Source organism: Tupaia chinensis, unplaced genomic scaffold (genome assembly GCF_000334495.1).
Source record: "Tupaia chinensis unplaced genomic scaffold, TupChi_1.0 Scaffold000005_2, whole genome shotgun sequence".
Classification (NCBI taxonomy): Eukaryota; Metazoa; Chordata; class Mammalia; order Scandentia; family Tupaiidae; genus Tupaia; species Tupaia belangeri.
The window spans coordinates 3,771,258-3,788,448 of NW_006159434.1; the positions used below are offsets into that span (position 1 = coordinate 3,771,258).

The 17,191-nt window shown below is 36.6% G+C and overlaps 1 protein-coding gene across 1 annotated transcript in view; it reads left to right on the forward strand.

The window, feature by feature from the left end:
• Positions 1–17,191, forward strand: part of PCDH11X (protocadherin 11 X-linked) — a 779,107-nt gene that overhangs the window by 538,310 nt on the left and 223,606 nt on the right. Inside the window, 1 exon segment of the mRNA XM_006139830.2 lies at positions 14,406–14,604. Within this exon segment, the coding sequence (XP_006139892.1) occupies positions 14,406–14,604 (199 nt within the window).

Below are 17,191 nucleotides of genomic sequence, written 5' to 3' on the forward strand. Positions count from 1 at the left end.
CCTTTCTGGTCAAATTAAAATAAGTAAATAAAGTTAAACAAAATAATTCTTTAAAAAACTATATTAGGAATTTCAGAGATCTAGAGAAATGTTACTCTTTTTTTTTGAGAGAGAGATTTTTTATATAGGGCATGTGTGCTCACTGGAGAGACATAGACAGAGATATAGAAAACAAGAAATCACACCCCCTCAGGTAGGATGGCCATGCCACAAACCCTTCTCCTCCATTCTCTTCTTGGGACTTTGGGCACACATACACACATGCCTGGCATGTTTTAAGCTGCCGGGTCTGTGACTTATACCACACTTGAATAAGTGAGAGTTCAGTGATGTAACTATTATGCCATTTGCTGGCCCTCAAAAATGTTACTTTTATAATTTTAAAATATAACCTACAATATTTTATAGGATCTTTATAGTTTTTCAAATTCTATATCTTAAACTAAATTATAGGATGCACTTTCAGAAATCAGAGTTTTTGGCAGCCTCATTGAATTTGAATATTAGCTGAACTAAGTATTGACCTGGATTTATTACTATATTCCAGAGTACTATGGATGAAGGTGCCCTAATACTGGACAGTTTATAGTGGTTTTATTTTTTTATTTATTTTTTTTTTTGAGATGTTCCTGCTATAGGGCACGTGTGCTCACCAGAAAGCCAGAGAGAGACAGAGAGATAGAGAGACAGAAAGTGAGAAATCACTCCCCAGGGGGGATGGCCATGCTGCAATCCCTTCTCCTCCATTCTCCTCTCAGGATCCTGGCCACACATGCACATACGCTTGGCGTGAGTCCAAGTCACTGGGTCTGGGACTCTAACCGCGGTCGACTACATGGGCGTCCAGTGACATAGCCATTATGCCAACAGCTTATCCCTATAGTCTTTTTAATCACAAATTTCTTTTAACAACATTTTTTTTTCTGTTCAATATTGTCAAATTTCTAACTTAAAATTTGAACAGTCCTAAAATTGAACTTGACTTCTGTGTCAAGGAAAGTAAAACTTTGGATTATAAAGGATGGGCCAAATAATGATTGATTCTTATTAAGAAAAAAAAAAAACTGCTGTTATTCTAGATACATATAAGGGAACATCAAAAATTCATGGAAAATGCATATTATAAAAAATCTATGCAAGGCTTTCAAAATGCTTTTGCACCAAAATAAACTATACTCCTTTTTGAAGTCCTCTCACACATAATAATCTAAAACGTATTTTAATGATTTTTACTTATTTCATATAGTACCATTGAAACTGTATTTGTTTTACTTCAGAACATCATCATATATTAGTATAATCAAGTTACAGTGAGATAATTTCTTCCTTTTTTTTTGTAGAAGTTTTTGCCTTAGGACACATGTGCTAGCTGGGGAGAGAGAGACAGAGACAGTGAGAGGGAAAGTAATTAATCACCCTCTAGGAGGAAGGGCCACACTGTAATTCCTCTCCTCCATTATCTTCCCAGGATCTTGGGCACACACATGAGTGCACCCACTGTGAATTTTATGTCACTAGGTCAGGGACTCAAACCATGTTTGGCATGTGGGAATCTAGCAATGAAACTGCTATGCCCTCTGCTGCCCCTGAAATAATTTCTTATCTGTGAAGTTTCCTCCTCTCCTCTACACAATTTTTGTTTTTAAATCATATTATGCCATCATTGCCTGTATGCTAAAATGGCATAACTATGTAATATGTATCATTTATCAAAAGCACACAGGAATATATTTTGAATACAAATAATTTATAGCAAAGACTAATAATTAAAATGAATAAGTGAATAAAAAGTGAAATGATAAAACTATGTAGGTAGGTTAGATATAGGACCAGTCATGCAGCTTAGTGATTAAGACAGCCACATCCCTCACAGTCAACTGTGTGGTTCAAGTCTCAGACCCAGTCGCTTGAAATACATGCCAGGCACATGAGTGTGCATGCCCTAAATCCTGAAAGCAGAAACGGAGAAGGGATTGCAGCATGCCCATCCTTCATGGGGTGCCTTCTCCTTTCTCTCTCTTTCTGTCTCTGATCTCTCTCACATGGCAAGTACATGTGCTCTCTAGCAAATAAATAAATATTTTTTAAAAAGATGTATTAGCTTGAAAAATAGGAAATTATAAATATATTCAAAGTTAATTCAACAACCTACATAAATAGAATAAATGTTTATTTCAGAATTAGTCTCTGATATGATCCTATGATTTGTCAGTGTTATATAACTTAGTAGTTACTTTGTAGGTAACAAATTATAATTTCTTGATCAATACTATGTGTTTGTGATCTACGGAAAGAGTATATGGGCAACAGAAATCGGATGAATGTTGTCCCTAATGCTTTCAAATGCCTTGGAATGATTTATATTATAAAATTAGGAAGTTTTTTATGTGTACATTTATTTGTGATTGATAGGAAAAAAATTTAATTTGATACTTTTCATTTTATTGTTTCACTATGAGATAGATATCTTGCTTTATTGATACTCAATAAGCTCAAGGCACCAGATGTTCTTAAATAGAACTCCATGCCAAAGGTTATGTCTGTTGTATTAGAAACTATGAAATAATAATTTTTTTGAGAGATTTTTACTATAGGGTATGTGCGCTCGCCAGAAAGACAGAGAGAGACAGAGACAGAAAGTGAGAAATCACCCCTCAGAGGCGATGGCCATGCTGCAATCCATTCTCCTCCATTCTCCTCTCGGGATCTTGGGCACGCACGCACATGTGCCCCACATGAGTTTAAGCCAGCAGGTCCGGGACTTGAACCGTGGTCGCCTACATGGGAGTCCAGTGACATAGCCATTATGCTAATTGCTGTTCCCACAGTTTTGATTCTAGATCAAGGTGTTGGTAGATTCAGTGCCTGGTGAGGGCCTGCTTCCTGGTTCATAGGATCCTCTTGACTATCTCCCTCACATGACAGAAGGGAAAAAGAAGGTCTGGGGTCTTTTATAATGGCACTAATCCCATTCATGAAGGCACTACCCTCAGCTCCTAGGCACCTTCCAAAGACTCCCCCTCCAAATACCATCTCACAAGGTTTTACATATGAATGGGGAGACATTCACTCTACAGTGGACCATATGCCTCAAATCACCTGAATCTTACCTAAGACCTAACAAATTCAGGATATTTGAAATTTAACTAACTAGCTGGTTGATTTATAGGCAGACAATGCTTTGAAAACTACCGGACAGCTACTGGTTGCAATAGCTAGCTATCACTTTTATCAATACTGCATGCATTTTCTCTCTTAATCCTTAATGTACCAAAAGACAATAAATGTAATATTATGAGTGATCTAAATAATTACATTTATACGTGTGTGTGTGTGTGTGTGTGTGTGTGTGTGTGTGTGTGTATATATTACATTACATTTAAGGTAAACTTATAAGATTGATTTGAGGGTTCTGGATTTGGAAACTAAATCTTTCTGCTAGTCTAGATTCCCTTCCTCAATTTAGAAGTATTTAAGAAGTACCTGTACATAACTTTTTTAAAGCAATGTAAAAGATAATGCCTTATCAATTTCTGGGAGCTTAGCATAACAATAATGTTTTTTGAAAACTTTTAAGCTTGTCAGTTATTTTGAGGTTCTTTCTGATACCATCTGTGTGTATGCATGCATGTGTGTGTGTGTGTTTTGTGCATATAAAGTCCATGGGTGTGGTAGATCATATGTACAGATATTCTTATTTGTATATAAAATAGAAGGAAATCTGCTTTTAAAAAAACATGGCTGAGAGAGTTCATAGATGAGAGAATTCCACATGTAAAAGACTATAGCAGTACTACAGATACTAGTTTGATTGCAATCCCTCCTCTATCCACCTTCAAATACGTTCACTTCCAAATCTCCTGCTGCTATCTTTCTTCATCACTGGAAAATATTATTGTTGAAAGATGCAATATTTTAATTTACTATTTGATTACCTATGGGGATTATAGGACTTCAATTTTTTTTTTTTTTTTAATGTAAGAAGAGTCAAAAGGAAGCATTGCTCTTTTCACCTCACATTAATTTCCAGGAAGTCACATTTTACAGGAGTAGTAGTTGTTTTTGATGTGCTGATGAGCATCAGGTAAAGAAGATGAAATAAATATATTTTATGTATGTACACCAGAATGGGTCTAAAATGAGCAGGTTACCAATGTCCATGAACTCAACACACTAAAGAAATTAGCAGGACACTCACTAATGTGCACACTTCCCAATTTCACTAGGAAAATATTCCAGTCATTATTGCTATTTTTTTAGAGAGATTTTTGCTATAGGGCATATGAGCTCACCAGAGAGACAGAGACAGAGAGACTGAAAGCAAGAAGTCACCCCCCGCACCACGCCAGAGGGGATTGCTACTCCACAATTCCTTCTCCTCCATTCTCCTCTTGAGATTTTGGGCATGCACGTACATGTGCCTGGCATGAGTTTTAAGCTGCTGTTCCTGGGACTTTAACCGTGGTCTACTATGTGGGAGTCCAGCAATGTAACCATTATGCCATCTGCTGTTCCTTCCTGTCATTATTGTTTTAAAAGTGGTGTTTTTCACCATCATGTACATTTTGTTGTGATTTCTCCTAACATTAAATGAGATAATATTTTGATCCAAGCATTTAAGCAATTAATGACAATGCCAGTTTTTTTTCTTTCAGTGTATGCAACATAATTATTCTAACATATATAATTCAAGTCAGAAACCATCTGTTGCTTGAATGACATTTGGTTTGTGTAAAATTCATCAAACAGACATGTTGTGTAACTATGGCAATGGAAGAATTATTTTGCAAATATAAAGAAGTGACACTGGAGACAAAGCACCATCCAAAACAAAACTTGTAGCTTCTTTCATGGAAAATAATTTTTAAATAAGTTAGCAACTAGAAAAAATTAACTATTGACTTACATTCTAAAAGATAAAATGACTATGTTAATCAGATAGATCCATGAATCCATCATCTCCCAAACCCATCTTATCAGTGATGATAGAGAATAGTTTTGGCCTGACCTTGTTAATTGTACATGGACATAAAAGAAAAGGGTTAGTGGGATGATCAGAGTTATGAAAGCAATGGTGAATAAGGATGGAGATTTTGGAATAGGAAGATCTGGACATGAAGTAATGATATTTAAACAATGGAATGCCTGTCACATAGAAGAAGAATCATACTTATTCTATGTAGCTACAGAAGGCACATCTTGGGGTAATTAGTGGAAATTTCTCCAACTGCCAATGTTGTCATTTCTAGCAGCTACCAGCATTTCTAATGTACTGAGCACTGGAGTATTAGATAAAATGATTCTTTTATAGTTAAATTTAAAAGCAAAGTAAGGTAGATAAGATTCTGAATATGAACTTTGTGAGAAAGATTTAGCAGTCCACATGCTTTTATTGCCTTCTTACTTTCTGATATGTGGCTATTTTTTGGATAGTTGAGACTACTGGAAAAATGCTTCTGCATAATCAAGATGTTTAAATAATTTATAAATTTAATCATATGTCAGTAAGCCTAGATATGGTTAGTACCCAAACCAATGTAGACATTTCTTCCATAGTTTTTGTTAACTTGGTGTCCTCAGTGATACCATGGTCTACTTTTAGTTGTTTATTTTTCTTCATTTATGATGAGGCGCATGTACATGCAAGAGAGAGAGACAGAGAGAAACAGAGAAAGAATGAAAGAGTAAAGAGCACCCTCCACAGGGTCTTGTCATACCTTGGTTCCCATCCCTGAGTCTTCTAGCCTATTAGACCCTTTGCACTCATGTAGGTGCCTTATGTGTTTCAGGCGAACCCAGCTGGGGATTCAAACATTCTCATGGAAGTGGGATCCAGTTTTTTCTTAAGCAGCACATTGCCACTACCTCATGGAGCCAGCCCAGCTTCTAGTTTTAATATTTTGTTCTTAATATTTTATTAATAGCATTTTAAGACACATGCCAGTTTCAGAGCATGTTAAGCTTCAGTTCTATTATATTTTAACTGCTAATCAATCAATTGTAGGTTCTCTGGCATTTGAAATAATGCTCTTTCTTTTTTTATGAATTTTAATTTTTATATATTCAATCACTGTATATTATTACAGCATGCAAAATGAATTTTCCCAGCTTGAAGACATTGTATATTAGTCCATTTAAAGATATTATCATAAACATTATTATCAACAGATAATTTTCTGTTTTTGTGTCCCTTAAATGTTTTGCTTCTTTTTTTCCTACTTGTTACCCAATAACATTATTTCCTTTTCAACATTCACAACATTCACATAGCTTTAGTAACTGCCAATTTAACAACTTACAATCAACATTTTTGAAAGAAGTTGCTTTATCCTGTCAATCTGCAAGTAGATTAGTTCCATTCTGATTTATTTTTTTAATTGCTAGATGGCATGTGTACTCACCAGAGGGAGAAAGAGAGAAAAAAAAGAGAGAGAGAGAAAGCACCCTCTAATGGGGCATGATCACATCACAATCCTTTTCCAGAGTTTTGCCATTCAGTCAAGATTTGGGGCCCACACACACATACTCAGCATTTATTTTTCAAACCACTGGGACTAGAATTTGAACTGCAGTTGGCCATTTGGGATCTTATTCCTGTGCACAGAGCTTACTTTATGCACACCACACTGACTTTCCCTTCTGATTAAGCTGAAATGAATCATAACTCGAAGAAAGGTACCTACAAGTAATGCCTACATATAAAATTCTATTTTTCTGACCTTTAAAGAGTAGGTCTGACTCTGCCCAAAACAAAACAAAACAAAACAAAACAAAAAAGCCAAGTACCATTAAAAATATGGCAAAATAGTCAAAGTTATGAGTGTACCTGTTTTGGGGACAGTTGTGCATCGTGAAGAACTGCTTGCACATGCTAATATTATCTTATGGTATTTTAAAAAAGAAAAAGCAGAAAAGAAAACCTTGAAGGGTGAAAACTTCAGGAACAGAAATGTGAGAGGGAAAAAGAAATGAGACAGATTATTCAAATTTTATGAAATGAAACAATGAAAAAACAATTAGGTAAACTAACCTATTTTGCAAGATAGCTTGATTGGAAAAGTAGATGGTTTTATGAGTGGAAATTACAAGGTCAAGGAGTAAAGGCCTACTATAAAATAAAAAGACCTCCTATGTCATCAGAGAATTTTTACACTGGAAAAACTGGAAAATTATCTTCAAATGGGATATGTGTACTAGCCATATAATGCAGATGAAAATTTCAAGTTGAATTTCTACCTGTGATATTTTCACATTTTACTTTATGATATATTATTAGGTAATTAAAAAATTCTTTTGCTAAAAGATCGTCCCTGTAGGAAAAGATAGAAATCCTCTGATATACAGAACATAGCTGTTGATTATTATAGAACATGGGAACTCAGAAGATTAAAATATGTTTAATAGTTTGATATTCAGAATTAATATCCATGAATCATAAACAACCCTGCATATGATAATTCTTAAAAAATACTAATCCTACCTATGATTACCCTTTCTAATCAGAAAACTGATAATGACAGTGAATCTAAAGGAAGGCTGGGTCAGGTTGTATTAGAATTGAAGTCAGAAGGAGTGCAAGGTTGTATTATAAACTTGAAAAGTTTGACAGATAATTCTAATGAGCCTTCTAGAACATGCTACGTAAGCACTCCTTAATGAGAATCATACACTGGGCTATCTGCATGCAGCCCCTCTGGTGCCAGATTAACCTTTCTAAAATGCCACTGGCATTTAGATGCTCAATTAACATACCACTGGTGCCATGTTATGGAAATATAACGATATTCACCTGATGTAAAGTATGGAATTATGCCTTCACAAGGTATAATGGACACAAGAATGGTGAGGATTTAATATTTTGCCTATCAATGATTCATCTAAGTGACACCATTATAATTTTTGAAATAAATGTGTTCTGGAATTTCGATTGATTTGAGCTAAAAACAAGGTGTGTAGATTTTAGGGAGAGCATCCTATTAAATTTATCTGTATTAGTAGCAGAAAGTAACTAGCTGTTGAGTGAAGACATTTATTCATGAAAAATCCAGGATTTATTTCTATCTCATAAAGTCACGATTATAGTCAATAGTTTCATTGTAATTTGCATGCCACAGCTTTCTTGAAGGACTGAAGACAGACAAATTATGACATGGTCATTAATGTAATAGTCCTTTTATGTTACACAGTAATCATCTTTAATAAGTGAAAAAAGGATTTTTTTCTCTGTAAGAGACTTCAGGCATGATTTTCATGCTATAGTAAATACTTCTATATATATATATATTGAATAAGAAAAATGCTTCTGTATTTTGAATACCTTTCTGTCAGTCTGAGTAGAAAACTAATTAAGGATCCATCCTTTAAAAAGTGAAGGGCAGGTGGGACCAGCAGTTAGCGTAATGGCTATGTCGCTGGACTCCCACGTAGTCAACCACGGTTCTAGTTCCGAACCCAGTGGCTTAAACTCACGCCGGGCGTATGTGCGTGTGTGTCCAAGATCCCGAGAGGAGAACGGAGGAGAAGGGATTGCAGTGTGGCCAACCTCTCCAAGGGGTGATTTCTCACTTTCTGTCTCTCTGTATCTCTCTGTCTGTCTGGCGAGCGCACACGCCCTATTGAAAAAAAAAAAAAAACTCTCAAAAAAAAAAGTGAAGGGCAGGTGAGATAAACTCATTTTCCAAAGTTTACTACAAAAGGACTAATACATTTTTAAAGTTTACATAATTATTTTTGTTCAGTTCTATCTGGAAGTGTTACAGATTGCAAAGTGTACCCTTACATAGGAATCATTAAAGTAATAGAAAAATAATCACTAAATGTTCTTCTCTTATCCAAAATTGTATTTTTAGAACTGTTTAACACATTTACTTAAAATTGAATTCTAATGACTTCATTTTAGTATTTCATGGAGATTTTATATAATAATGGAAACCTAATTAATCACAAGTGTACAAATATAAAGCCTCTTGTGAATTCTCTGCATACAGAAGTAAAATACTATGTGGTTCTATGGCAGAGCAGTGATGCACTGTTCAAGAGATACCAGGTCCCACATGGCAACTGCAGTTTGAATCACTGGCCAGGTCAGCCTGAAACACACTGGGTACACTTGTGACTGCCTAGGATCCAGTGAACTGGAGGAGTAGAGGACTGGGGGAATCAGATCACAGCCTGACCATACCCTATAGAGGATGCTCATTTCTCTCTCTTGTACCTACACATGTCTTCTATCCCACATAATTTTTTAAAGAAGCATACTACATTTAATATATTAGATTTTCTTATCTGTTATGTATTATAAAAACAGGTAACAGTGTTTCAGATGGCAAACATTGAAACTGGGAGTTGAGAAAAATCAAATCTCTAGTAGGTGGTTGAACATTAGACTATTTGACCATGATTTAGGGCTTCTTATGGACAAATAACACAACATGATTTACAGTTGAGGGATTCTTTTTTAAGTTTTATTTTATTCATGATAGAGAGCATGTGTGCGTGAATGAGAAAGAGAGAGCAAGCAAGATAAGCATCCTTGATGGGGTCGTGTTATTCTGCCATACCTTTTCCCAGCTCTCCAACTCTTCAATATGTTGGATGTGACCCAGCAGGCATATTTCACACAGATAAGGTCAGGCATGTGTGTGTGTGTGTGTGTGTGTGTGTGTGTGTGTGTCTGTCTCATCAAATTAAAATAAAATGAATGAATAGATAAAATTAATTCAAAGAAGAGAGAAATCATACCATCTAGCCCACAAAGCCTAAACTATTCACCATCTGATCTCTCAACTAGATAACTGTAAGAGGGATCCTAGAAAATGATTAGTTGATTATTCTCAAAATTATAAATTGTATGCATTTTTATATTAAGAAATTGTTTATATAGTCACCAAACTATTGGGAATATTTTAGTTAATTTATTTACAAGACTGCAAGGGCATAGTTAGTGTTTGTAAACTTTAAGCAATTAATTGTTTCCCAAACTTTTAGGAAACTCTGCTTTTGAAGAACACAACACTGCTGCATATTTCAGTGGCTCCCTGTAAATGCCTTCAGTACTAATAAACAATAGAGAGACTAACATTCTAGGTAGTCTGTGCAATTTTATATCCCCATATGTGATGATATCCTTGTGTGATTGATGGATGTAGATGCAAAATCAGTGTAACATTTTAAATATATCTGTATAAAGAGGTGATCAGATGAGGACCAAAAGCATTTGTATAATTCTTTTCACCTTGGGCTCCTCCAGATACAAAGCTAAAAGAAAAAGGGGTACTGATTAGGGAAAAGCATAGAAGAACGATCTCAGTTATATCATTTCCCTGAGCAATGCCTTAAATCCTAGAAGGTAAAATATATTTTAATCATATAATATAGTCAGTGTCACTCTACAGTTTTCTTGTAAACCAACATGCCCACAAAATAGAACACTTTGCCTGCTGAAGTCCACATTATTATTGTGCTCAAGCAGATTTTTTCTTTATTTCACTGTGGCTTGTCTTCTGCTCACGCTACTTGTGCTAAGAATTACCCCCAACCAACACATCTCTGGCTACTCTCTCTCTTTTTATTTTTACTGTTTTTTTTTTCTTTTGCCATAGGGCATGTCTACTTTCCATAGAGAGACAGAGAGAGAGAGAGAAAGCGAGAAATCACACCTCTGTTAGGAGGGAGTGCCTGCACCACAATCCCTTCTCTTTCATTCTCCTCTTGAGATTTTGGGTGGGCACACATGCACACAGACCTGGTACGAATTTCAAGCCTCCAAGTCTGGAGCACAAACCATGGTCGGCCATGTGGGAGCACAGTTCCTTAACCACCATGCCACCTGCTGGCCCATAGCTACTCTCTCTCTTTTTTTAGAGGTTTTTTTTTGGCTTAGGGTGAGTGTGTGTGCTCACTGGAGACAGAGACAGTGAGAGGGAAAGTGAGAAATCACCCACCCAGATGGGATCACTCCCTTCTCTCTCATTCTCCTTCCAGGATCTTGAGCACACATGTACACACACTCGGTATGATTTTCAAGCCACTGGGTCTGGGACTTGAACTGTGATTGGCGATGTGGGAGTCCAGCGACAGAACTGCTATACCATCTACTGCCCCACCCCTAGCTACTCTCTCTCTCTCTCTCATTTTTTTTTGAGTTTTTTGCCTTAGGGCAGGTGTGTTTGCTAGAGAGAGTGAGAGACAGAGATAGTGAGAGGGAAAGTGAGAAATCACACCCCACCCCCACAGGAGGGATGGCCAGCCACTGCAATCCCTTCTCCTCCATTTTCCTCTGGAGATCTCGGGCATACGTGCATATGTTCCCATGCCTGGCATGAGTTTGCAGCCACCGAGTCTGAGATTCAAAGTGCTACACCATCTCTACTGGTCCTCAGCTACTCTTTTAACAGCCCCCCCGCAGGATCCTGTATGACTGTAACACATTTAGAAAATGAGCTGACTCTTCATTAAAATGAATGACTCTATGACCTTAAATATATTCCACAAAACATACTATTTTATGCAGTCATATCTGGCTTAAGGATGGTGATATGATCTGAGAAATATTTTGTTAGGCAATTTCATCATTGTGCAAACGTCATAGAGTAAACACAAACCTAGATGATATAGCCATTGACACACTTAGGCTAGATGGAATAGCTTATTGCTCTGGGGCTACAAACATGTGTAGCATGCTACTAAATACTGTAGACAAGTGTACCATATCTATACATATGTGTGCATCTAAACATAGAAAAGGGGCAGTAAAAATATGGTATAAAAAATAAAATATACTGTACAAACTGGTGGCATGGTGGTTAAGACAGCTGGATTTCACATGACTGAATGTGAGGTTCAAGTCCCAGACCTGCAACTTGAAGAACACACCTGGCATGTGTGTGTGTGTGTGTGTGTGTGTGTGTGTGTGTGTGTGTGTGTATGCTGAAAATCTCAAAATAGAAATAAAGGAGAAGGGATTGCAGTGTTACCATTCTCCATGAGGATGTTTTCTCATTTTATCTCTCTCTCTCTCTTTGTCTGTCTCTGACAAGCACACACACCCTCTAGAAAGTTTCTAAAAATTAGAAATGCTGTATAGGGCATTCGCCATGAATGTAGCTTGCTGAACTAGAAATTGCTCTGGATCAGTCAGTGAGTGGATGTGAAGGCCTAAGATATTGCTGTGCAGTATTGTAGACTTTACGAACACTTTGCATTTACACCACACTAAATGTATAAAACATTTTTTTCTTTCTTCATTAATAAATTAACCTCAGCTTATTACTTTTTTACTTTAAAAACTTTATTTTTTTGGTTTGCCAGAGGGCATATGTGCTCGCCAGAGACAGAAATAGAGAGACAGAGAGAGGGAGATGATCTCACAGCATTCCCTTAATTTCTTTTTACAGGATTTTGGGCAGAGAGGCACACACATCCAGCATGTTTTTCAAATTGCCAGGTCTGTGACTTGAACCGTACAGTTAGCCAGTTGCCTGAACGGCCATGCCACCAACCAACCCTAAATGTTTTAATTAAAAAAAAAATGTTTTTAGGGACCAGCAGTTACCGTAATGGCTATGTCGCTGGATTCCCATGTGTTCGACTGTGGTTCAAGTCCCGGACCCAATGTCTTAAACTCGGGCCGGACGTGTGTGCGTGTGCGTGCCCAAGATCCCGAGAGGAGAATGGAGGAGAAGGGATTGCGGCGTGGCCATCCGCACTGGGGAGTGATTTCTCGCTTTCTGTCTCTCTGTTTCTCTCTGTCTGTCTGACGAGCACACGTGCCCTATAGCAAAAACCTCTCCCCCCCAAAAAAATATTTTTACTCTTTTATAATAACATTTAACTAAAAACTCAAATATGTCCTATAGCTTTTTCTTTATATCCTTATACTATAAGCTTTATTGTATTTTTAAACTACTGTATTTTTTTTGTTTTAAAACTTTTCTTGTTAGAAACTAAGACATAGACACACATTAGCCTATGCCTACAGAAGGATAGGATCATCAATATTACTGTTTTCCACTGTCATATCTTGTCCCACTGAAAGGGCCGTGATGAAAGAAACAATGCAAGATTAAATCAGGCACAAGAGGAAATAATGCAATCAAGTGATGCGATAAACATGAGATGTATGAGGCTGCTGCTGGAGTAACATGTCACACTGTTTTGTTTCAATTTATTTCTTCTGAGACAGAGACAGAGAGAGAAAGGCATCCCCAACAGGACCTTGATACCATGATCCACCTCTAGCTTCAGCCAGCCTCACATTATGGGTATGCATATGCCTAGTGTGTTCAAGAAGGTCTTTGCACATCAACCCATAAACTTCCCATGGGAGTCAGCGTTGTAGGGCATTGCATTATCTCTACACCTTTGCCTGGTTCTCAGACCCTTTTCTTCTTGTTAGAGAGAGATTTTTTCTACAGGGCACATGTGCTTGCCAGAGAGACAGAGGCAAAAAGTAAAAAATCACCCCCTGAGGGGGGTGGCCATGCCACAATCTCTTCTCCTCCATTCCCCTCTTGGGGTTTTGGGCACACATGCACATGAGCCCAATATAAGTTTTAAGTCACTGGGTCCAGGACTTAAACCACAGGTGGCAATGTGGAAGTTCAGCAATAAAACCACTGCACCACCTGTTGGCCCCACTGCCAGGTATATTTTTCAAACTACTGGGTTCAAGACTCAGATGACTCAGTTGGCCATGTGGGATCCAGCAGCTTTAATCTCCACACCATCAGCTGGCTCACTTGCATGTATTTTTTATATTTTGCTGCAATTACTATATACAATGATACCTCCAGTTTGTTTTTATAATTACCATCAACTCTTATCCATACTATATCACTATTTTGGACTTTTCAGAGTACACTCAATTTAAATGAATCCCAATTCCAAATCTTGTCCCTGAGATTCTTTTAGATTATTCATACTTTTTTTAATTTTCTAAGCCTCCATGATTGAATAGATTGGTGTTATTTATTGTCTGAGTCCACCTGAATCTTACAGATACAGTAATACAATTGTGTTATATTTATCCATGCTTCTTATTCAGTCAATGAGTTATTGTCAAATAATAGCTAGATAAGTCCATGTTCAAATTATGATCAGAATTTCCAATGTGCTCAAATGCCTTTAAAGGATGGCAGCCGCTTGCTTGCTTTAGAACAAGTCGACTTTCATTCTGCAGCTGAATGTGACCTGTTTAGAAACATAATAGAAGCAACTCTGCTGCCAGGTGAAGCAGGTTTGAACACATAGCTGCCTGTTCACAAAAGCCTGAAATTGTTCACAACTCAAGATAATGTTAATGTGGTTTCACCAGATAGCTGAAATAATACATTTTCTAAATTGGATGCATTAAGCAATTATTCAGATCATAGATGAAACCCTGTAATTTTCTTTTTTCCTTTCAGTCCCAGCGGCGTGTCACATTTCACCTCCCTGAAGGCTCTCAGGAAAGCAGCAGTGATGGTGGACTAGGAGAGCATGATGGAGGCAGCCTTCCCAGCACATCCCATGCTCTGCCGCTTGGCTATCCTCAGGAGGAGTACTTTGATCACACTGCACCCAACAACCGCACTGAAGGGGATGGCAACTCTGATCCTGAATCTAGTAAGTGATACTCCCCAGTCCCTCAATATACAGGCATTTATTGTAGTTGCAAGTCCAATTACCCTATTGTGAGTAACATAGGCCAGTTTGTTCTGTTACTATGAAGGGTAACACATTCTTCAAAAGTAAACAGACAGAGTTACGTGGTTCACATATATGCAGCTGTTGATAAGATTTGAAATGTATGATCATAGCTACCCTAATGAAATTTATTATAAAATGTGTTACAACCATTTTATGTAGGCATAGATAGGATTTTTCCATTTATGTACACATGTATATTTATATATATGTAATTGATCATTTTCATTTTATTTATTGATATAGGTATACATTATTTTCGAATTTATGCATTTTCTAGATTTTATTTTATATATATATAAAATCACAAGATTTCTGCAATTCCATGAAGCTATAATTTGCATCACATATGTGTTATATAATAAAGATATGCACATTAAAAAAGAGCATGAGGAATCAAGGATAGAAACAAATAAAAAAAAAATGGACCAATAATGAGCATAAACATATAAATTAAAGTAATATAAGCTATATGTTTGAAATACTATTTTCAACATTACAAATTATATGGATATATAATTTAAATAAAGCATCTAGGCTTGGGATCAAAATGGCTTTCCTGTTATTGAGCTTAGTCTTCTAGTGCTGAAACTTTGAAAAATAAGGGAAATGGGTTGGTTAAATATCAAGATATTATCTAAGGGTAAATACACGGAACCAATGCCAACATCACATCAAACTGTTTTCTCTCTACAAGTGTAGATGCTGAATTTTAAATTATGTTTTCAATATTATAATTATTAGAGACTTTTGAGTCGCTACTGTCATAAAATCCTAAATATCTGCTGTCCCTATTTACAATTTTATACTTAGAATAAATGGTCAACATTCCTTCTGAAGATGATAAATTCTCCTACAACATGCATCATTAATTCACTTTTTTGATGGAAGCACATGGTTGTGATTATATTCATTTCTCTAATGAACTCAGGTCCAATCTCTAATAAAAAAATAATAATAAATAGTAAATATGCAGTAAGTAAAGATGTCTTTGATCTTTCCTACTTCATAAATGATTTTAATTGTAGGCTTATCATACTCTGTTAACAGACAAGAATGTAGAGATGGAATAAGCACCATTTTTTTAAGAGACGTTTTTGCTATAGGGCTTGTGCGCTCACCAGAAATACAGAGAGAGAGAGAGACACAGAAAGCAAGAAATCACCCCCCGGGGGGGATGGCTACGCTGCAATCCCTTCTCCTCCATTCTCCTCTTGGGATCTTGGGCACACACACACACGCGCACCCAGCGTGAGTTTAAGCCATGGGGTCCAGAATTTGAACCGCAGTCGACTACATGGGAGTCCAGCGACATAGCCATTATGCTAACTGCTGGTCCCAGGGTAAGCACCATTTTTATAAACCAGAAAACATTTATTCCTTTGCACATGACATGTGCTAAGTCCCTCTCATAGAAGATTACACAGCGACAATTAAAGGGTAAACTCAGAGTAAGCATACAGTTTGGATCTAACCCTGAAATCAACTTTTAAGCTGAATGAGACTGAGATGGGAGATTATTTACTGTAATAGAAGAATTGGTCTGTGTTAGAAATTATAAAACGTTTAAAATGAAATACAACTTTATTGGTCTCAATTACATCTAGTAATCCATTGTTTCAAAAAACTCTTAAATGCAGGGTTCCCAGGGTGTCTCCATAACCTACTGATTAAGGGAGCTGGATTCCACATGACGTACCACATGATTGGAATCCTGGATCCAGTGGCTTGAAAAAGACTTAGGTGCATTTGCGTGCTTGCCCCAAATCCTCATAGAATGAAGAAATGTAGGAGAAAGGATTGTGGCATTGCCGTGTTCTATTGGGGAGTGCTTGCTCCCTCTCCCTCTGTCTGTCTCTGTCTCTTTCTGGCAAGTGTGCATGCCCTCTGGCAATAAAAAACAATGCAGAGTTCTTCACAGGAACTGATTTTTTATTCTGGGCATGTAAGTGTTAGCAGAAATATATTAGCTGACATATTTTAAAGACTTAAAAATAATACTAGTTTCTACTAGGAATTAATCATTTATTTTCTCTAATCACATTTACACAATTGTTTTGACCAGTTAATAGTCCATTCATAGTTATTCTATAGGATAAAACAATCACAAATCCCACATTAACAAAGATCATTGATAAATAGGCTCTACCTTAAAAGTAGGGTGGTTTTAAGCAATAATAGTAAGGCAAATAGTATATTTTGCTGCTTGTTATTTTAGTAAACTTATGCAAATGGTAGAGATAATTTAAAATGAATATTTCTGCATAAGTCTAACAATATTGTTGCATCAATGTGTAAAGGTTGTTTTTAGAATAAATAATACTAATAATCTGCTCTCCTACTAAACTTGACACCTCTCTGTAAATTCGATTCCAAGATAAATTTTTTGTCAGGTGCTGCACTTTTGGACAATGAGGACTTATTACAAATGCAAGGAACACAATATTCAACTTTAAATGTTCTATTATCTTAATATGGCATACTAGTGCAATTTTTAACTGTGTAT